The following is a 22,898-nucleotide window of genomic DNA, read 5'->3' as shown; positions in this document are numbered from 1 at the left end:
AGCTTTTTTGTAACTGAAATAGTGGAGGAGCCATGGGTTCCGTAGAGTCCACAAGAGGCCTTACTACTGCTGCATGGTTTTCCATGAAAAATTATCAGCCACTGCAGTATGTACCCTGAACAACCAACTTAAGAAATACTGGAATGAAGATTGTAAGAAAACTTGACTGGAATAAATACTTGTAACCTCTTGTGAATTTGCTGTGGTATTCCCGATTTACCACATGGAGCTATGTACTAAACAGAATCAATAATTTGGTGGTTCATCCTAACTTCTGCTGGATGAAGCTACTCTGTTGTTTTGTCACAGCTATGGCCCTATTTTCTCTCCTAATTTGTTGTGCTTGCTCAGTGAAATTGAATCGCATGCTGTTTCAGGCAAGGCTTGGAGAAGTTGTTTTCCTCGGTGCAGATGGCTCTTTCCTCCAGATGTGGAAGGCCGTTAAAAGCCGTCTCATTTTTTTTCTTAACCCTTCTGAACCATCTGGAAGTGCCCTTGATGCTGTGGCTGCAGTAGTGCTGTGGTTCTTGCCCTATAGCTGATTTTCTTGTGCCTGTGATCTGTCATGCATGCCAGTCACAGCTCTGGCTCCTTGTATAGGTTGCTTTGGTTTATTTGGTTTGTGTTCTTGTCTGTTTTATCAAGGACAAAAGTAAAATTCAGGAGCACAGCAGCCCCTGGGAGATGTCCCTGCTGGAAGCTCTTGGGGCAGCTTGGCGCCAGTGAGGGTGCAGCCCCTGGTGTTTGCAGCTGCAGATGTTCCAGCCTTGCATCTTCAGCCCAAAGCAGTCAAGGAGATCCTGTACCCTGACCATTTCCCTTCACCCTGCTTGTTTCATTTGGGAACACAATGAGCTGTCAAAATTTCCTGTCTTGTTAGCACAGAATTCCTTCCTTTTGCTCTAAAAAGGATTATTTATCTAAAACTGCTAATTGCATAAATTGTCAGAACAACTGCTTAACTTGATTTTTAAGGTGGAGACAAAGAGATGTAAAAGTCTGGTGGACTGATGAAAGTCAGCCAAAGCAAAAAAAATAACATTGAGTGTGTTGCCATGAATGGCCCTTGCCTCTTGGAAACTAAAACTCATGTGATAAGTTGTATATCTGGTGCAATCCCTGTTCTTAGTCTTTCTGTTGAGTGTACTTAGATGTAATTAAAAGTAATAGGGAAGTATATAAATATTTTCCAAATACAAGAGCCAAGAAAAAATGGAGGAAGGGCGGTGTGGTCGTTTCAGCCCACCACCACTTCCTAACTAATCTTTCTCTAATGATGTAGAGAGAGACTAGGTGGCACCTGGTGAAGTATTTTGAAATAGTAGATTCATGAGGTAGAGCTACTTGATAACATCTTTGACTCATCAGAAACTTGCCTTCCCTCAGGATAAAGTTAATAATCATATAAATATATAAAGATTTTAGTGGCTTTTCCTAAGTCAGCAGGGATGCAGATTTATTCTGCATACAGATTCCTGTAGTGCTAGAGACAACCCAAAATTATGTTGTCTGTAAAAAATGTCAAATTACACAAATAGCCAGTTGGAATCACCACTAATTTGTCATGACTTCAGTTCCTGGCTTTGCTAGTTCAGTAAAACTCATTTACATTTCTTACTAATTGCATCAATAGCTCCCTTGCTTTCCCTCTCTTTGCTAAAATTGCTTTCAATAGTGTACATAAGCGTCTCATTTGGCTAGTCTGTAGTTCTATATGAGACAGCAGCACCATGGAAAGAAGCTGGGCTACCAGGAACATCCAGGTTACCAGGCCACAGAGCAGTTGGAGCAGAAAAGGTGACAGCAGCAGTGAACTTAATTTAAAATAGCTGTGGCTGTTAATACCTGGTATCTCCCAGCGTTGTGTTATCAAGTATCAGTAGTGCTCTTCTATGTCAAGATCATCAGTAAAACTCTTTTAGGACCATTCCCAGCATGAATTTTCTAAATATCATGGAGATCATGGAGTAATTCTTCCCAAGTAAACGTTTCCTTTCAGTGCCCCGTGTTATCTTCTTACTTTTAGTCTTCAGTTCTTGTACTCATCTCTTCACTTCTCTAGTATGTTTAATGAGGTCCATGTGGTTGGATTGCACTACAGTATTGGGTTCTTTTCCTTTTGTCTAAGAGTTAGCCATTTTATTTGAGGTAATTAAGTATCTTGCATGGTCTGCTTTTGGTAAGCCCACCTTGTGTTTTCTTCGGTGTTACACTTGTCTACTTTACTGTTCTCTTCCTCAAAATTTGGGATCACACTACTGAGATCAGAGTTAAGCAATCTTTTTGAAAGATGACTGTATATGATTTTCTTTTTCTCTAGTACTATGGTACCTCCTCTGATTTGATTTGATAGATGCATTATTTCATGCCTAGAAAGAATATCAGTCTTGCTATCATATGCTTTGGATGTTTTTGAAGATTTTTGGAGTCTGAATTGATACATATATTTTTATTTTTTTCAATGTCTCTGCTGATACATTCACAAGTGACATGTTTATCAGTGTGTAATGCAGGGGATTACTTGCAGATTCCTGTTAATTCATTGGTGCCTGCAGAAAAACAAAAAGCGTCGGTCAAGGCATGCTCTGAATTCACACCCGTTCTTAATTTGCTGCTGCCTGTATTAGTAGCAGGCTCAAGCCTGCCTGATTTTTTTGAGTTTATATAATGTGCACCGTATGCTTGCCATTCTTACTCTTTCTGCACACGTGAGCCAATCTGATGGGCTTACCTGTGGCAGGGAGAAATGCTTTTAAGTCTGGGTGCTGCTTCATGGGCTCTGGCTTGTGGGTGCTGATGAATCTTGCGTCGGTGTTTTAAAAACTCTCCAGCTATTTGCTCCACCCTTCTACTCTCCAGCACAAGGATGGTGGGGGGATGGGCTCATATACCTTCATTGCCACAATGACATTGCAGCTAATCTTAAACTGCTGAGGAAGGTAGACCCACGGCATTAATAAGCCTTTGAAGTGGAACAGCTGAAGAGCAGGTAGAGGTTTGCACCTCCTGCCCCTGCTGTCAGGAGGGGTAAGTGGGGTCAACAACAGCTTGAGTTGTTTTGGACTTGTTCCTCAGAGTGGTTGGCAAGCAGGAGATGAGAACAGGGAACAAGTGTTCTGTCTCTGGGAACAAAAAAGCAAAGTGAAAGTAAGGGTGAGAGAACCTAGATTTAGATTTATAATCAAAAGTGACTGTGTTTGAAATATTCTTAATTTGCATGCACTCTCTTAATAGTGTCTTTCGTATCTCTAAGGACCCCTAGAGGGCACGGAAGTTTTTCTCCACCTCAGATATTTAACTTAATAATTCTACTCAGCTTTCTTTCCTTAAACATAATTGTAAGCACATTTTAAGCGAACATTAGATAGGAAAAAAATAACAGCATTTAACTAGGTCCTTCTTTGATGGTACAAGGTGTTTTGTTTTTAAACACAAGCAGTAGAAGCTAGCACTAGCAGCCAAATTCTTAAATTATTGTTGTTTAGATTAGTCAGATGCTATATTTGTATCCCAGAGGAAATGCAATTCAAACTAACTAAAAATTCATACTTTATTCCAAACTTTGAGAGGACTACAGTGTGAGCTGTGTAAGGATGTGCAGTGCGTATGCTTTCAGCACTGTGGTCTCTGTTTCTGTAGAAGAGGAATTAGTATGGTGAAGAACTAGAGTCCTCTAACTTAGAACCTCAAAGTCTCCTAACTTGATCTTACTTAAGAGCTTCTAATATTTTGGTCTTGTTAATTGCCTATAAAGAAAAAATTACATTGCACTACGAGATACTTAAAATTATGGAAACATTAAAATGACATCTACTCTCCCACTACATCCTGTCCACTTGGATAGAGGTTTTGTAACTCCTACTCATTCTGAGGAGCATTTTTCTCCTTAAATTATTTTTTTAGGAAGAAAGTAATCATCAATATTACTTGGTAAGTCAGGAGCTAGTCAGTGTACATTGCACAACAATACTAATTCTTAGTACTGTGTTGGCACTTCAAGATCTTTAAATATACACACTAACGCTCCAGAGTAATGCTTATCAGAGAACATCAGGTTTTCACTTACATAAAACAGCTGCAGTGTTTGAGGAGAAGGTTTGCTTTTTCCAGAGTGCTCAAAGAGCAGAAAGTAAAACAAAAACAAACAAACAAACCACTCATCCAAGAGCAAAAACATCTTAATACTTTTTTGCAGGGATTTTTTTCATCATCACTAATGCTTTTGAGACCAGTCCCACAACTTTGGAGGTCAGTTGGATTGTGGGGCTAGTTCAGTGTTGGAACCTTTGTATGTGAAGCCATGGCACTCAGTGTCCTACCTGTTCTTGGCTGAGAAAAAAACCCAGATGTCTGCACTTCTTGTGAAGCAGTGAGTCTTCTTGTTGGGCAAGAAGTTGTTCAGTAGGATAATGTTGTGGTTTAATCCCAGCCAGCAATGAAGGGTTTTTTGTGTCTTTGTTCTGATAAGAGGATCAGCTGTACTGCTTTACCCAGTTACTCAGGGATGTCATGGGAGATGATTTTTTGGACCTTAGTTTTCCCACTGGAGATGTGTAATGTCGTCACTTTGTATTAAAAAATAGATCTAGATCAAAACAGTAGAGAAAGGCAGCTGCCCCTTCTAATGTCTCTGGGGATTTTGTGTTTTGCAGGAGATGCACGGGTGAGAGGTCAGACAGGGGTTGTCTCCGAGCGCCGCGGCTCCTACCCATTTATAGACTTCCGTCTTCTTAACAGTAAGTACAACCCTTCTTTCAGATCTGTATTTAAATAAAAATAAATAAAAGTCTCTATTGAAAGTATATGAGCCACACTTTCTCATCTCATACAAATCTGTAGCTCAGCTGTCTTCACACGTTCAGCATTAATTCCATTATTTCCACTCAGTGTCTGGCTGTGAAATATTTTGATTGTGTGAACAGTCTGCTCAGTCTGTCAAATGTAAATACAGTAGGGCCATGGGGTGTGCTAGGGAAGGAGCTGGGGCAGTTCTGAATTAAAAAGATAAATCTCTGTGTCCTTCAGCCTGTTAGACAACAGTTGGAACAGATTTATGTGAAGCTGTTATCCGGTCATATAGAATTGGCACAGAAGGGGAGCATGTGACAGCACTGACCAGTGGTTTACAATAACATTAATTTTTCCAACAATTAGAACCCAATCCAAAGCCCCATGGAGTCGTCTCATTGACGTCAGTGGATTTTGGGTCAGGCCAGCAGTGAACATCTGTTAAAAATAATCTTAACCTTATTTTGATTGAAGTTATTTTGCCAGTGTTGTAAATAAAGGATAGCAAATATAAAAGGAAGAAAATAAATTGAGACCCTGTTGGGTTTTTTTTTCACCTGATGGACTCTCTATACTGATGCAAACCCATTAGTGAGTGTGTAAAAAATAAAATAAAAAGAACAATGGCCACTTAGTCTTGGGCCCTGTATCACTCAGCCTGGTTGCTGTGTTAACCTCAGTGTTCAGACACAGGCAGATCTCGATGTGTCCTTGTGTATGGCACAAGCAACCTTTGAAAAAATTGTTATTCGCTGTCTTGATCAAAACAGACCGGAACTCCAACAGTTTCAGGGCTGACCCTGTTAATGCTTCTAGCAATTGTGCTTTTCATCAAAGAGCAATTGTCAAACCAAAGTTTGAGTTCTCCTTTTTGTCCCTCCTTTTCTGGGTGCCTGGGGAAGGGGAAGGGAGGAGGAAGTGGGGGAGGGAAGGGAGTAGGGAGGAAGCAAAGCAGGAAGGCTGGCTGGGAGTCAGGGGTAAAGAGGAGCTGGGGAGAGGAGGGCTTGGGATCTGATGCGCTGCATTCACCCACGCTGGCAGTTATTGTCACCCAGCAACATGCTGCCATCAGTCTTGCTGATTAAAGGTGTCTTCTGGGTTGTAACTCCATCGTAGAGCTCGCTATGGCTGAGGTAGAAAGGCATAACAGGTAAGATGGGTCCAGCAGTTTTCCCAGGGCAGAGGGAATAACTTGCTGGTTGAGCAGAGTTTTGAGGACAATTTAGTTCTGACTTGCCAATGAAGAGAAATCAGGTGTAGGCTAGCTGTAAGTTGATCATGCGTGCCCTTATAAAGACTGAGAGAAAATAAAGCACTTCTCATTCATGAAGTAGAAGTGGATATATATTAATCAAATGTGGCTAAATTAATTATTTATTTTTTATTTTTAATACATACACATTGCATAAAATTCCATTATTGTGTTCTTCCTTCCCCATGGGTAAAGAAACTGAAAACTTCCCAGTTTCTTTACCCATGGAGAAGGAAGAACACAAGAATGGTTTCAGGTTTTTTTTCTGGTGATGAGGCTTTCTCTTTCAGCCCCTGTAAATGAGTCCTGCCATCCTCCAGATCCTGCCAGTTTCTGGGAAATTCTGGTGCTGTCTGTGGGCTGTGTAGGGAGACATCCATGGCAAGGGGTGCTCTGCTGAATACTCAGCCTTCGATCATGCCGGGAGCAGGGCACTCCACATAACCCCTCTGAGCATAACTGCTGAACGTAGAAAGTGGTGCCTCCTTGTGTGTGCACCTCTGGTGCAGCAGGGTGGGACACCTGGGCTTCTGTGCTCCCGTGCTCTTGGTCATAGAGACCTCCAGCTTACTCTTTTTACTGCTTTTCCATAATCTGAAATAAGTCAGTATGGCTGATCATGATCTCTGTAAGGGAAAGCAGTGATCCTGATTTTGGACTTCCCATGGTTTTCAAGTTTTTAGCTATTTACCATTTTCTCTCTAAGGAGTACTGTTACCTTAATTTTTCAGTGCAAAATGAAGTGAGATTTCTAGGTACTTGACTACTGGTTTCTTAGCTGGCAAGTGCACTGGCCTGGCTCATTTGGTGACCTACAGGTAAATGAAGATGCTCAGTGTCAGAGCATGCAGATGTGTTTTGCCAGGAAATAAACAGGCTTTTGTAATATTTGTTCATCTATGTCTGTCTGTTAAATCCATTTCTACCATGCAGAAGTAGCAAAAAACATAAGCACGTAAGCAACAAAAAACCATAGTGCTGCACAGTCTATCAAAAAGAAATATATATAAATGTCACTACTGCACACTTTTTTGAAAAGTACCCAACTGATACGTGCAGTAAAATTTTGTCACTATGTTGCATTTGTTTGGGGGCAGTAACTGGCAGGCAGCAACTGTATGCTGAAAGATGTTAGAGCGAGGGAGGGAAGAGGCAGAGGAAATTTTTCAGTAAATATCCTCAGAGGTCATAAACAAATGCAGCATAAACATCGCTCCAGCTTCTCACTAACAAACTGAGCTTAAATAGTGATTGTTCCATCTCACATCTGAAATACTGTTCCAAATAACAGTACCAGCCTTGTTTTAAAGGAAGGGAAAACACTGAAGCTCATTCTTGAACAGAGTTGACATCCATTATGTTAATTCACATGTAAAAAAAACCAAGACAAAGGGCATTGATATTTAATGCTAGACTAAAGGTTACTTGCATGTAACTTTTTTTTAGTGTACTTGCAGATTCAGTCAGTTTAGTGGATTTTCCCCACTTTCTCTGTTAAGAGTTAACACTGACTAGACCATATCTTTTGTTTTTTCTGGAGTCCTATAGTAAAGACGCTGTGTAACTTAAGACACCATGAAGTCTTTTTGGATAGGAAAACTTCCTGCACTCTGAAAATGGGATCTTCTGTAGCCCTAATCAAAGCCAACTGGATTAATGTTTGCTTCTTGCTGTTTGAGTCTGTGATGCCATCTACACATTCCTCCAGTGACCCTCTGCAGTATATAGAAAGTGAGTGTTACTTCACCTTGTCTTTGCCAGGCTGTTGGGACCATGAGGATTTTTCAGAATCCTGTCTGGGGGAGATGCAGGCCTTTAGTGTCGTCCTGTCTTTTCTCTGACTAGTTGCAAGTTTTCCTAGGCATAGTTGCCCTGGTGGGTTCGGGGACTCTTAAGATAACTCTGGAATAGCAGATTGAGTGTTAGATACCCCTGTGTCCCAGGGAACTCCTTGGTTCTGTTTTCTGAGGAGTGAATATTTGCCCCAGACTCTAGAGTTAGTCCTGCAGGTGGTGGAGACTTGACCTCCCAGATGCTGCTCTGTGATGATGGCAGCGGGTCAGAAGCTTGAGGGGAAGCCATGCAGCAGCTCCTCCCCTGCAGGGAAGTTGTGGCAGCTGCTGATTGTTGTCAGCCTGGTGTGGGGCCCCACTGGAGGCAAGTCCACCAGCCCTCCTTCTGTCCTGGTAGGGCAGCCAGACCACTTGCTCCCAATGGCCCCTGACATCCCCCAGAATAAAATAAGCCCCTCATGACAGACTCGAGGCTCCACGTTCACTAGGAGGCTTAATGAACCAGTATCAGGCTTCACAAACTCCTAAAAGAAGAGATACAAATTTTGCACAGCCCTATAGGTTTTTAGGAAAATAGGGTGAGAGTTTTCCCTTCAATTAATTCCAAACAAAACCTCATAAATTTTAGGAAATTTTGCCTCTGAATTGGGTAGCTCAAGGTTGAAACTGAACCTGGTGCAGGTTGAAATTGATGTTAGCAGCTCATTGACACTTAAGCATTTCAGTGAATTAAATGAACCTTACTGTGTTCACAGGACAGAAAAGGAGTTTAACTGAATATTTGCAGGGTAATAATTTAAAATTTGAAGCACTTCTGCAGTGAAAATTAATTTAATTTTCCTTTTAGCAGTGTATAGTTTGGATTTGAGGAATAAAGGAGCATAGCTATGGTAAGCAATAATTTAATTCTCTGATTCACAAAGTTGCTCAGTGAGTCATTGAAGCAGATCCTACCAGTGACTAATATACTTTGATTTAAAGGGATTTTGCTATCTCATTATGACTTTTTTTGGTGACTGTGATGGTACACTCCTTCATTGCCTTAACTAAAAGTTTGAGGGAATTCCTTGTGTTAAAGCTGGACTTGTAGGTAAACATGCTGCAGTAAGCAAGAAGACCTCACCCTACTGCAATTATGTTAGATACTTTGTTTTATTGCCAGGTTCAATCAAGTAGAGTAACAAAATAACATAGTTAACAGCTGAGATAAGTAACTTCTTATTTACAAGTATGCTTGTCAAGCAAGTCAGAAGACAACTCGGTTCTTAAGACTTAATTTCTCCAGTTCCCGTCTTGTTTATGCTAAGCTTTTATTTGGATTACATTTTGGCTTGCAAATGATAAAATTATTAGCCTTTAATTGACTATATTTAATTCACTTCTTCAGTATTCTCTTCAATATTTATATAGATGACCTGCAAATTGGAGGCTCTGTACCCAAATGGTATTACCCAGAGATAGCTGTTTTATTACACCTTGCACAACAGGAACACAGAGTGGGATCTGAGAATATGTAAAATGTTAAAACATGTCTGTAGACATTCCACAGCTATGTCTCTGTATTACTTAGGATCTTGATACTGTCATGCAGGTAGAAGTTGAGTCCAAAAGAACCCCATCTGCTTTAAGCTTAGCTTGGAAAATTAATTTATTACAGATTATATACTTTTAACTCCAGATGGTGATAAATGGTAATATTTGGTAACATTCCATCTCTGTCCTTGATTTGCTGTCTGATCTGACTCAAGCAAATTGCTCTGGTTTTCAGTTAGTTTGCAAATAAAGTGAATTCATTACATACTTTGCAGGCGTGTGATGAATTAGGTATTGGAGAAATGAAACATATTGTCAGGATTAATAAGGGAAGATATGAAGTCATGAAAATGTCTCCATCTCAAAGAAGCAAAGTCTGTGGACATTTGAATCTGTGGTTTCTGCCTGTCTACAGAAGGGTCTGTTTCAAAATTTACATTCATTTTTGGGTTTGAATTTTGAACACTCCAGGGCTTTCAGGTAGGGCCAGTCTCCAGGGAAAATAAAACTTAACCACAGCCACCAGCCCAAAACTGAACCATCAAGTAACCCGAACCCAATTGAGTGAGGTTAAAAAGAGTTTGGTTAAGTGCCTTGTTTTGTTGCCTTTGGCTAGAAAAAGAAGTGGGAGTGAGAGATGCCTTTTTAGATATTTCTGACCTAGGTTAAATTAGGACACTAAAAGTCTTGTGAGGAAGTTTCAAGGGCTGATTGGATTACTCAGATCCTAGCCCAGCCTGTGGAGATGAGTCCAAAGTTCCAGATGGTTTTTAAATTAGAAAGGGAGAGATCTTACGAGATCTGCATTATTTCTACATAATACCTCCCCTAGTTCCTCATGGATAAGCCCATCCAAAAGATACTCATCAACATCCCTAAGACACATAGGCTTCTTAATCTGGTTAGCTTGTTTGAATGGGACAAACATTTCCAGGACTGGTCAGCCTTGCTGAGTTACCTAATCAAGGAAGAGAAATTGGAATCCTCTTAATATTTCAGCGCAGAGATTGTTCTCTATTTCAGTAACTCTGCACTATATTAAAAAATTCTTCCTGTCATTGGAAGTCAATCTGGTTCACCCTTTTCATTAAATAATAGCAAGGGTTTGGTTTTTTTTTGGAGGAAGAGTTTGCATTTTTGTATTTTTCTAAGTGTTGTTTTATACAAAATATGATAACAGAGTTTGTTTGAAAAGTATCATCTACTTCCTGTCATTCATGCTCCTTGTTTAGCTTTAATGCCATATTTGCAGGCAAATGAAAGCCAGAATGTAAAACTGATAGATGCACATGCCCTAATATGCTAGCAAAATGCATCATTTTGGGTTATGAATGCTTCAGGTGGACTCAAAACAAACAAAAGCTAGCAAAACAAGCAAAAAACCTACATCTACTTCATACACAAAGTCTTAGTGAACACTGACCTAATTACACAGATTCATTTTTTTAGTACAGACTTGGGCTTCTAACTGAAACACCTAACTGAACACCTAACATCTTTCTAACTGAAGATGTCCCTTTAAAAGTTGCCAAATGGTGCATGACCCATTCTGCCACCCCACCTTCTTTTCCTTGATTAGAAGAAGGAAAGGATGTACTGAAGATAACACTGAGGATACTTTCCAAATGACCAGAGGAAAAGAAGGAACAAGGAAAAGGGATCATTAAAGTGATAAATGAAAGTTGGTTTGCTGTTATTACAGGTTGTGTTGTTTTTTTTCTCAAGGGGAGTGAAGGAGGAGTGGATGCACTGTTTCCTGTTGGAGAAACCGTAATCAGCTGTAGAACATTCACAGTTTTAGGAAGAAAAGGTCCTGACTGCTGTACAAAGATTGAAGTGGCAAAGCAAAGATTCATAATGAAATGATAATGAGATTGTGACAAAACAGAAAATAACATGCCATTTCCTAAGAACTTGGAGGAGGCTTACTAAAAACATGCCAAAATGTTTGTTTGCATAAAGATGAGTGATAGTCCAAATAAAGGCTTCAAATTGTGATAAGAAACACATCTAAACTCATCTTAAATTTGGATTTAATCTATTCTTCTTCCTTATTATGGCTAATATTCTGTTATAATATTCTGTTATTTAAGTGGCCTTTGAAACCCTAATTTCTCCAGAACTTGTTGTAATGGGATTATTCAGTATATAAATGGGATTATCAGAATAATTCTTAAATTCTGTGTTCTCTTTCAAACATTATCAAAAATAATGTATTTTGGGGAGGAAACTGCATGACTAGTGTTCTTCAAGATGCCAGTAATTGTGCAGGAACTTCATGAATTGGAAATTCAGATGTTACAAGCCACCACCACTTTGAGTGATGTTCAAAGAAGAGGAAACTCCAAAGCTAGGTCATCTAGAAAGGTGATTTCTCATAACCTCTCACACTAGCCAGAGAAGCATGAGTACCTCCTCTATAAACAGAGCTTTGTATTGGTTTTGTGCACTTGTGCACATGGTTGGAGAGCAAAATTTTTACTCAAAAGCAGAAAAGTTTTAAGTTTTTCACTATACTTGTAATTTTGTGCTTTTCTGTGGTCTGTTCAGGATCCCTCTCTCTTTCTCACTTCTGCCTAATTGAAAAAACTTTACCCCTCTAAAGAGAAATAATGCAGTTGCAACCTATATTAACAATGACAGCTAACAGAGAGCACTTGATCTCTAAAAACAGGTTTTATCAGAAGTCAAGGAGCAAAAGATATTTTTGTTAGACATTAGAGAAGTGAGTAAAAACAAAGTGTTTATAGCACAACTTTTTTGGATTCCATATAGTCTGAGGAAGTCTCATGAGTACTTCTGCATTTACATTTCTGCATTTACAAGATTTCAGTATAGCACTTTGCTTATCTGTAGATATGATGTAGTGCAAGGTCTTCATCTCAGTCTTCTTAGTTGGGGTGATCAGTGTATATTCAGATGATAAAATTGACACAATCTTAGTAACTTTGAATTAATCCTGTTTGTTAGTTTCTTACACTAGCTAGTTTGTTTCTTACACAGATGGTTGAGAGGTAGAACTGGGGTATTTATTCATCTGAGCTTCTTGGTCCTTCTGCACTAGACTGAAAGTTTTAAGTGACAGTCCTTCCACATGGGCTTCTGGTGGTTTGTGCATTTTCTCAGGCTTTTCTTCAAAACTTTGGTGTTTTTCTTTCTGAAGGCTATTTGGACTGCAAGGTGAAATGTATCCAGAAGGCCTAGACCATGCAGGGAGAAGAGGTTTTCTGTCCTTCTAATTGAGAAGTGCTTTCTCCAAAATTCAAATTTAAAATATTAAGTTTGTCATTAATTTTTAGATCAGCTGTGTTAGTTCAACTACCCGTACTAATGCTGCTGTTGTGTTTTGGACACTGTGATAAGTCTGCAATGTAAGAAGATACTAGGAAGGCACAGCAGGCTTTTTTTCTGTCATCAGTGCTCTCCTGTGCAAGAAAAATTCAGCAACCAAGCATGCAATGAATATGCCAAGTAAGACTTCAGCAAAGGTGATCTAAATGCATGACATAGTTTTACATGCAAAAAAAAAAAAGGACAAATGCCAGTTATTCCTCTTAAGTCAATTACGTACCTCTGAGGCTCACAAAGAGAAGTTTTCAGCTCGTTAGCTGTCAAGCCAGGAACCAGTGTGGAAAATTGCAGGACCAGAGACAAATTGTTTCCCAGAGTCCTCACTGTTTGCAGACTGTCCAGACATTAAATTGCAGGACTCGCCCTCTCACCTTATTTTCCAGATATCCCAGCACTTCCCCACCAATCCTGCCTGGCTTGTCACGCATACAGTGGCTGTATATGAAATGCCTTTGCATTCTTGGGAGAGGGGAAAGGATATTATAAATTGTATGAGTCAAAGGTAGCTGCTTGAGGACCTGATTTATTCTGCATCCTTTAGGAAAGAAAAGGAAAAAAAAAAAAACCATTTCCCTTTTCTGAATCAGTTTACTTTTGAAAATTAATAAACCCTCTTTATCCACTCATGCTGCTGGGTGACCTGTTTTTATTGTACGCTGAGGTGCAATAAAATAACAAAAGGCTTTCTGTGAAGAAAAACTCAGAGGCTTTATTTGAATGCATAACAGTTTGTTTACTTTGAAAGAACAGTAACAATGTAATGAATGTCTGGTGCAGAGTTAAGTACATCCTTGTCCAAATTTGATTTATGTGATCATTTCTGGATGTTAACTCAACCATTGTTAGCATAACCTCCATCATTTTTATATTCATGCTGCCTGTGGGCACGTGCTAGCACATCGACGTGAAAGAAATGTGAAAGAAAACTGGTAGCAGTTCCCAGTGCAGGAAAACTCTTTCCCTGAAATAACAGAGGTTGGTGTGTAGTGAGCCATAGATCAATTTAAGGCCAGAATATCAGTGTAACTGGAGGAGCAGTGTTGGGAGGAAGAAGGCAGCCATTGATTTCTGCAGCTTATTAACCTCTTGAGGGCCATGTGCAGTAATGCAGACATCATCCATGGTCTGCTGGTGCGTGCGTGCGTGATGTGGCTATCAAATTACCTGAAGAAAAAACGCAGCCAGTTTGGTTGCCTGCTAAAACACAGGAGATAAGCTGCAAGCTCAGGCTGCCTGAGCTTTTGAAGGCAGAGGTTGAGCTTTGCGAGGAATGCTTGTACGAACACTTCTGTAAACATGCATGTAATTCATACAAGATGTCTGTGTGATTCATGCAATAACTTTGGTCAGTGTACAAAGGAGGGTTTCTGCAACCCCTGTGCTAGGCAGCAACTCTGTAGCATAAGAATGGGCATCTTTTAAGAGATGGAGTTTTTTTAGGTAAGCAAAACATTGAGAAGTTGCCACAATGACTGAAGTTATACACAGTTCTCAAGGGAAGTTTTATGGGTATAAACAAAAGACATTCTAGTCTTTCACGTTCATTTCAAAATTGCACATAATTGCTAAATCCTTCCCATGTGAGCTTTGCAGACCATGGTCTTTAACCAGATGCTATAGCATATGTTTTAGTGTACATAGTTCCACAGCTGAAGTTCAGGGATAGCTGCAGTAATACTTTTGATTCGTTTACTTTGTAATTCAGTTTCACCTGAAGGTGCTGTGTAATGTATATCATGTATCATCATCAAAAATTTTTATTTATTATTTAAATTGAAATTTAAAGTTGCCAATAAAGTACTATGTTCAGCATTTTACTCTGAGTCATTCACATAAGCCCTTAATTCCGTCTTAAAACTGCATCTTGATTTTGTGTCAGGTCAAAATGTGTTCCCATATGCTGGGAATGGCTCTTTGCTTCTGGGAGATTCAGATGCAACTGCTGAGCTGAGGGCAGACTTTAAGTGTTTACTTTTGGCTGCATCGCCTTTTGCTCTTCTGTTCTAATTAACCTTTTTCTCTCAACTTCATATAGTTGTGCTTTTCTTTTTTCGTTTGACACTGATCTTGGAAGAGGAGAGAGAAAATGCTGGGGAGATTATATTTGTTTGGGTTGTGTGGTGCACAGAGAAGGGCAGTGTCTTAGTCCAATCTTACGCAACACACTGTCATAATAAAGTACATTATTGTGGATGTCACAGTAATCTGAGATGGGTCATAGAAATAAGCTGATAAGTCCTGTGATTCAAAGGCAAATCGCTTATTACTGAAAAGACCCAAAGGATGGGATTTTAACATGATATTCTTTTAAGTCGATATCCAGAGTTTGCATGTGGATTGCCTGCAGTGCTGGATTCAGACTGTTCTGTCAAGAGCCCAGTTTTGAAAATACATTTGTTACCATTCTTATCAGTATTAGTATCTTTTTCCCTTATGAATGAAAACACAGAACAACAGATTATTGTGGGTAATGTTTTTTGTATAATATATTAGAATACAGTGCTCACCTGAAGTGTCAAGTCAGGTTTCAGGGGCACTGTCTGCTGATGGCTAAATTTGGATTGAGACTCATGACAGCCATACAGAGCAATGGGCAGCAATTTCAATGGTTCAATTCAGAAAATATGTTTCATAATAAGAAGTTAATTGTTTCCATCTGATGTGTTTGTGCTTTGGCAAGCATTATTTATGCTTCTGAAATGATCTGGTAATCCAAAGGATAAAATAACCACTTCTTCATAATCCACTGTACAGCTGCTTGTTGGGACTCAGGCCAAGCCTTCACCTTCAGATCATCCACAGCAACTCTACGTGTGAGTTCTAAAGACAGTTTTAGAGAGTGTAGGTGGTGATTTCAGTCATCTGTCTTTAACTGAAAAATCAGATAATAACTAAGATAAAAATGAGCGACTCCTAATTTTTAATGTAAAAAAGCAAAGTTTTTTGTACTTCAAAATTTTAACTTGTTACCTGAAAGTAGTGACAGTTTGTGGGCTAAGATGGAAATAGGAAAGTTGGAAAGTCAAGAATCAGCTAACACAAGTTTAAAAGGTGAATTTATTTTAAGAGTGTTTTGTTATCCAGGAATTAAACTGAATGCCAGCCATTTCATAGCAGCCCTGTATAAATTAAAAGAAATAAGAAAACGTGTCTACTGTTTTCTCCACGTGTCACTGCCACTGGGTAACTGTTCACACCTACATTATTCACTCCTTCAACAGGCCATGAAATTGTTCCAGCTTTTAAAATGTGTGAGAAAATCAAGGCAGGTGCTGGCACATCATAAATGAAAACCTGACCTTCAGGCTGGTAAAGTAGTGGTGTTGTTACTGTTTGCCTTCTGGAAACCACATGGCTTGACAAGTTCCAGTGAAGTTACTTTGTACTTTTATATTATTAAAACTCAGTGACGTCTTTGGCCTGCACATGAGAACCATGAAGCTTCCAACTTACTGGTGTTGGAAGTTATACTGATACTCAGTAGAAAGGATGGTGCTTTTTGATGTTATTACTGACTTTGTGCCGCTCAGTAGCTGTTGGATTACTTAATAAGGAAGAAACTTGCTACAGAGGGTGATTGCACATCTGCTGTTAGAGAAACCAAATCCTGAATCATCCATGATCCAAAAAAGCCTTAGTGACCTCGCTGAAAATCCTCTCAAAATAATACCATCCATAGAAACAACAAAGTGATATTTTAATTTCACAGTAGAACAGACATTCAGTGTTTTTTCATAAAAAGAGACAGAAAAATAGCAAATAGAGAGTCAGCTTCAGTGTGTGGATATTTTTTGTGAGTTCTTGTTTAAACTGAAATCCAGTGAATTGCTATGGAGCATCTTATCTCAAGAAATCATTACTGTTCTCTCAAAGGACTGTTTAATCTTCAGTTTCATACAAGGTTTGACTTACTAATAAAACCATGTTGAATCTTGCTACTTGCAACCAACTATCCAGTTTCTGTCCTCCCTTTTTTCAAAACTTACACCAAACTGCAAAATGAAAACACCACAGCTGAGTGTGAGGTTCTGTTAAAAGTTCAGATAAAATTACCTAAACCATTATGAGTTTTAGAAAGCTTCCATATTTTTCTTACTAACAATAAGGTAATTTAATTACTCTAATTAATGATTTAATCACTGTATAAAAACTGCCTTGGCTTTTGTGTCACATTTAGTCCTATATAAAAAAACTCCTAAGACCACATTAGGGAATTAGAATTATCCTGGTACAGGGTGGAAAAAAACATATTCAGTTGTATAACCAGAAATGCCTGTATTATCTGAATATTCCTGCTCTTCTCATTGCAGAGCTAAAAATATTTTCTTCATTTATCATTTGCTTTAACACATAGAAATGACAGCAGACAATGCAATAGGATTATTAACCTATTCTTGTTTCTTGCTCTATTTCATTTTCCAAAAGAGGGTCACACATTTGTGTTTTCAAACTGTATTTTGAGCTCTCTTTCGGTGTCACTTTTCTGATTTTATACCCAAGATCACCTTGTACTTCTAGCGCTGTGCAATTTTAATATATTCCAATGACACTCCTGTGAGGGAGCCAAGGTAGTGTTATTTTCAGGTGTATAGTTAGGGAACAGTGGCAGAGAGGGTAAGAGCAGCTTTCCTGTACCTAACTCTGCCTAGTCATTTAGGATCCCTCTAACACCTACAGTTAGGTGATCTATCACCCCTTTCCCCCCAGTGACTGATCTGTGTCACATTGAAGGCTGCAACAGGCAGTGCACTGAACTCAGATCTTCCAAAATCTACAATAGCATTTTCTTTCCTGGAACATATTTCCTTTCTAAAATAAACAAATATATTATGCTGAAGTGATTTGAATACTGCTCCTTCATGTGGCTTGGCAAGAAGCATGAACTTCATGGTTTTTGTATTACTATTTTAAAGTGTTTGATATTTCTCTTATTAAACCGATAATGGCATCCATCATCTCAGGTTTTGTGGTTTCTGTACTGATTGATTTTCACAGATTCTGCACTCTCAGGGGAAATTGGCACCAAGAAAAAAGTGAAAAGACTGTTAAGTTTCCAGAGATATTTCCATGCATCCCGGTTACTGCGTGGAATTGTACCGCAAGCCTCTCTGTACCTACTGGATGAGGACTACCTTGGGCAAGCAAGGGTAAGACAGGTCTCCAGATCTCCATTTCTTTTAATAATACTATGGAGAGTGTCAGTTCTGTTTTAGTCTTCAGATAAAGTCATGGCTGATCTTTCCTAAATGACCCATGTTACATGCCTACCTCACAACAAACAGATTGTCCATTCCCCATTTGTGGTTACAGCCTTGAACACTTAGGTCTCAAAGCAACAGAAAATGTTGCTAAATCTGTTCAACATTTTCAGATTCCAACAACTGAAATTATTATATGGATTTATTAAAGAATTAAGGGTTTCAGGTTAAGTGACTGATTTAAGTGCAGCCTTGACACAGCATTTAGTTCATCCACTTGAAAAAAGACAGGTGTGTCTCATCTGATATGGAACAGCTATTAGGCAACCCACAATAGCTCTCCATAGTGGCAGAGGCTAGGAAACATGGAACGTTGACTGCAGACTTCACAGTGATCAAAATATAATTATCTTATTTTCCAGCTCTTACACTTACTTTGGTATTTTCTAGCAAAACTTGCAGAATTGATGGCATTGGGATTATATGCCCTGGCAGTTTTTATTCTCTACTAGAGGAGATTATATGCCAGGTGTTAGAAATTAATTAAGAATCCAGAACTGTTTGAATGTTGACTAGAGATGGGAATGGGAATGTGTACTTCATTCACACATACGTCACTGTAGGTCATAGAGGTAGTCCAGCATCAGTCTCCTGACTCAGCTGATGTAGCTGTGAAAACACTACCACATTTGCTGGTAATGATGGATTCTTCTGCATGTCTGACTGGGTTTAATAGTAGCACAGGAGTTACAAATAGTAGCTATTTATTTATTTATGAAAGCTATTCTTTACCGCTTTGTGTACCACTACTCACCATGAGAGCTAAGATTTTAAAACACTGTATTAAAAACCTAAGAGAATTTACACTGACAATTTGGGGACAAGAAGAAGCAATAAAACATTTGTGGAGTAAAAGGGAATATTTTCATAATTTGGTTTATATTATTCCTTGTTTTGAGTTCCATTTAGAAGGTATTTTTAGTGTTATGTTCTAAATCTTCCCAGTTAAAAGTGCAAGTGATGTTTTATGCAGTAGAGCTACATGAGCCTGATTTCTGATATTTCAAATACAGCCTCTAAAGGTTTCTTGAAAAAAATGTTAAAGCTGCAGTAACCAATCCTGTGACTTATTGATGTGGAATAATAAGGAAAATCTGCTATATGGTGTGACATACCAGTCACTGGCCTTTTCACATTTTTTTTTCTCCAGCATATGCTATCCAAAGTGGGAATGTGGGATTTTGACATTTTCTTGTTTGATCGCTTGACAAATGGTAAGTAAATTTTTAAGTCTTTATTTTACTATCTCTCATATATGACTCTTCAAAAATACCTAATTAATTGTTTGCTAAATGTTTCTAGATTACTGAAGAGAAATTGGCCACATTTAACCTCTGTTAAAAGCACATCCTGGAGCTTTTTCAGACTTTTTCTGAGCTGTAGATTATGTTTAAAGTGAGCTTTTGTATTAATCTAATCTCCTACATTTGTTGTTGTCACCCTTTCAAGAAGGTGTTTCTGTTTCATTTACCTGTGAAACTCTCAAGCTGCTTTAAATATCCCTGTTAGATACATTGGTCAATAAACTCATATCTCCATAATCAGTCAATTTATATCAATGCTAAAGACGTTTTAGTGAAGATACCCCTGCTTCTGTTTAGCAGCAAAAAATTAGGAAATTTATTAAGAGAGTAAAAATCCATGAAATGTTTTCTCTAAATACGTGCCTGTAAAGCCATCCCCCTTCCCCACAAATGTCCAGGCATAGTTCTTGATCAGGTAACTGCTGAAGAGTATAAGGATCACACCTTCCCCCTTTCTGTGCTGCTCAGAGAACTGAGATCCCTCATTCCTCACCCCCAGCCCAATTAGGTTTGACTGGGGCAAAAGATGTAGAAAAATGTTGGTTTAGAGGGTCATTCAGCTGAGTGACTGGCAGTGAAGAGTGAAAAGGATTGCAAATTGCCTGGGAAGCAAAAGCATAGTTCTAAATTATCTTGCTGTGCCTCCGCTCAGGAGTCACGACCAAGTAAGTTTCCATGTGTTCTTCATACAAATATTTATTTTCCTTCCTGAGTTACGTTAAATAAGAAAAGACTCCCTTCAAACTTTGTTTATGTGCAATATGGGTTGGTTGGTTGGTTTGGGGTTTTTTTTCTAACTTTTATGGAAATAGTGCCGCTGAATTAAGCAGTGCCAACCTTTTAAAATACCATGTTTATGTATAGCTGATCATGTAATACGAGTAAGGCTCAATTTTGAAGTGTTCCCAGTATTGGATTTACAGTAAGGCCAGTGCAACATTACAGTGGGACTTGAGACTGTAAATGCTGCAACTCATATTTCCTGTCTGTGTCATTGTTAAAAGATGCAGTTGTAGCTGAGCTAGATTAGATGCGTTAATTATATGTCTATGCAGCCATATGCAAAATAAAAAAAATTAATTCCAAACTCCTGATTTTTAGTAATTAATTAATTAGTATAGTATGGCAAACCAAAGTGGCAGAAAAGCCACTCTTGTCTCTGTTGTTTCTGAAGATAGACCTGAATTGCAAAGACGATGTTGCTCTCAGACAAACCTGTCAAAAGATTTTGTTAAAACCATGTCAATTTTCCTTCTTCCAGTTAAAACCACAGTTTGCCTGTCCTGTTGAAACAGCAAATGTGACTTTATGGCATCGAGACACAAGAATGCCACTCCATTGGTACAACCTTTCCATCAAGTCTTGATTATGTATAGGAATAATTCATATAAGTGATTTCTGGGTATATGAGTGTCATCTAAGCTCTCTTCATTGGAGATGAGGTGATTGGAGCTGACTAATAGGAAATTACCCAAATTTTTAGCGTTGCTTGATTTGTAACTACATGTAAAGGGAATCTAAGAGTTGTTTCTTTCTGCTTTTAGGAAACAGTCTCGTAACACTGCTTTGTCACCTCTTCAATGTGCATGGACTTATTCACCATTTCCAGTTAGACATGGTTACATTACACAGGTTTTTTGGTAAGTGCACACCTCAAAGCCATCTTTGCGTGAAGTTTGTAGCTTAAGTAGAGCATCTGAAAAGGCACTGGTTTTGTCTGTCTATGTAAAAAGGATGATATCGTTGGAAATATTTCAGTAAAACATGTCTATGATATATATATCATCATACAGTTTGCAGGCATTCAAGTACTTGGTTCAGTACCTAGTCAGGGGAGGGATTTCAAAAGGCTCTGCATTGGGCTGAAGCATCCCAGCAGCACAGTCACACTGGTGATTTATAATGAAGTACGCCATGCAGAGATGTGGCTGGCTTAGGCCCACACAGACAGACAGACACTGCAGGACCTATGCATGCACAGTACAATTGTGGTGCAGTGCAATTATTTTAGTGACTGAAAGACCACTGAGACCCAGGGCAGTTAAAAGCTTATGTGCAAGATTTAACAAATTATATCAAGCTGTCCACACTGAATAGTGTTGATGAAAGCCCCTGCTGCTGTTGCTGCCAACAGAAATATTAGCCCCATGCTGTCAGTGAACCAAAAGGAGAAATTGGCCAAAATCAATTATCTTTTGCATCACATTTTGAAAGCAGCTAAATGCCAGTTTTTCAGGCTGTCAGGCAGAGTTTCCAAAGAAGGGTCTCTTCTTTAAGACTGCCTAGCTGTCGCTTTTGGAAAGTGTTCCTCTGGTGCGGAGACAGACAAAACCTCCCCGCTGTTTCTAACTCCTGTGGGCAGGCGTGAAGTGGACAGTCGGGTAATTAGAGCTAGTGGTACTCACAGTTTAAGGGATTACCCACTGTACCTCCAGATGCTTGTGCAGCTGGAAACAAACAGAAGGCTTGGACTTTCTTTGGCGCTCCTCATGCTGGCAGGGAGCGCCATGGGAAATCTGCCTGTTAGCTTTCCATTTGATTAATTTCATCATGTCTAGGAGAGCGCTTTAGGCAGGATCACATGCTTCCAGCACTCACGTGGTGGTGTCCCAAGACCACATAATGGTGCACATACTGCTGCAAGGAACAGAGGGGTGTGAAGCACACATCTCAATGATTTTTCTGCACCTGAGAGAAGGCTGAGAGTTAAGAGGTTGGTGCTCCTGGTCCAACTGGACTGGTTCCAGCACTGCAAACTAAAGCAAGAGGGACTGGCATTTTAAAATGAACACACAAATATTAAAATTGTCACAGGAGATTTTGCTGTGAATACCCCAATGCTGGGGTTTTCTTGATTATTCACCTGGGGGAGTGTAGGAATGCCTTTGGCTGTGGTTCATCACTCAAATAATAAATGATGGCAGGATATCAGGGTCTGACTCCTGCTGCTGTAAAATAGGTGATACTGCCTTAATGGCACACTATTACCCTACGACAGCAGCCTAAATAATTACACTCTGTTGTGGATAAATTTTCCTCTCTTCCTTGTTTATTTTACTCCTCAATGAGAGCCTTCACTAAGGCAAGAAAGAGGTGATTTATGCACTAGACCCAGTATATCCCCTTGGGCCTCACAAATCCTTTCATGCATTTTTTCTCTAAAGGTATCCCGATAAAAACAGCAATTTAAATAAGCTACAGCTATTTGAAGAAACTCCTTAGGCAGCTGACTGCAAAACCTCAGATTGTATTTTAAGTCCAGTTCCCATTTGTGGCCATGACATTCAGAGACAAAAGGATCTTTGTTTTCTATTTTGATTCCCAGTTATGGTTCAAGAAGATTACCATAGCCAGAACCCATACCACAATGCTGTCCATGCCGCTGATGTCACGCAAGCTATGCACTGCTATCTGAGGGAGCCCAAGGTAAGGACAACCATCTGAAAAGATGGTTCTGAGATTGGTTTTTTTCAGGATTGAAATAAAACCCCCAAGAGATACTTCTAGACAGCAGAAAGTGATGGCATGCTGGAATTCAGCAACAAGTCAGGAGCAGCCTCAGCTACAGATTACAAATGTGCCAGTCAAGCCGTGAGAGTCACTTCTTATCACACAAGCA

The 22,898-nt window shown here is 39.2% G+C and overlaps 1 protein-coding gene and 1 long non-coding RNA gene across 5 annotated transcripts in view; one reads left to right on the top strand and one right to left on the bottom strand.

The window, feature by feature from the left end:
• The window catches only part of PDE7B (phosphodiesterase 7B), a 168,602-nt gene that overhangs the window by 126,332 nt on the left and 19,372 nt on the right, over positions 1-22,898 (top strand). For 3 of the 4 annotated variants that reach the window (XM_058833981.1, XM_058833982.1, XM_058833984.1), the window contains 5 exons: positions 4,653-4,736; positions 17,713-17,864; positions 19,126-19,189; positions 20,824-20,919; positions 22,605-22,705. In XM_058833981.1, the coding sequence (XP_058689964.1) occupies positions 4,653-4,736; positions 17,713-17,864; positions 19,126-19,189; positions 20,824-20,919; positions 22,605-22,705 (497 nt within the window). Of the gene's footprint in view, positions 1-4,652; positions 4,737-7,580; positions 7,772-17,712; positions 17,865-19,125; positions 19,190-20,823; positions 20,920-22,604; positions 22,706-22,898 lie in introns of all 4 variants that reach the window. The other variant, XM_058833983.1, reaches the window with a different exon arrangement.
• Positions 2,466-4,417, bottom strand: LOC131576893 (uncharacterized). Its single transcript, XR_009277095.1, has 3 exons — positions 4,320-4,417; positions 2,732-3,122; positions 2,466-2,549 (listed from the first exon to the last, which is right to left on the bottom strand). It is a non-coding gene; the product is annotated as an uncharacterized LOC131576893 (long non-coding RNA).

This window comes from Poecile atricapillus, chromosome 3 (assembly GCF_030490865.1).
Source record: "Poecile atricapillus isolate bPoeAtr1 chromosome 3, bPoeAtr1.hap1, whole genome shotgun sequence".
Classification (NCBI taxonomy): Eukaryota; Metazoa; Chordata; class Aves; order Passeriformes; family Paridae; genus Poecile; species Poecile atricapillus.
Note: the sequence above shows the minus strand (reverse complement) of the source record. Positions and strands in the feature narration are given on the sequence as shown.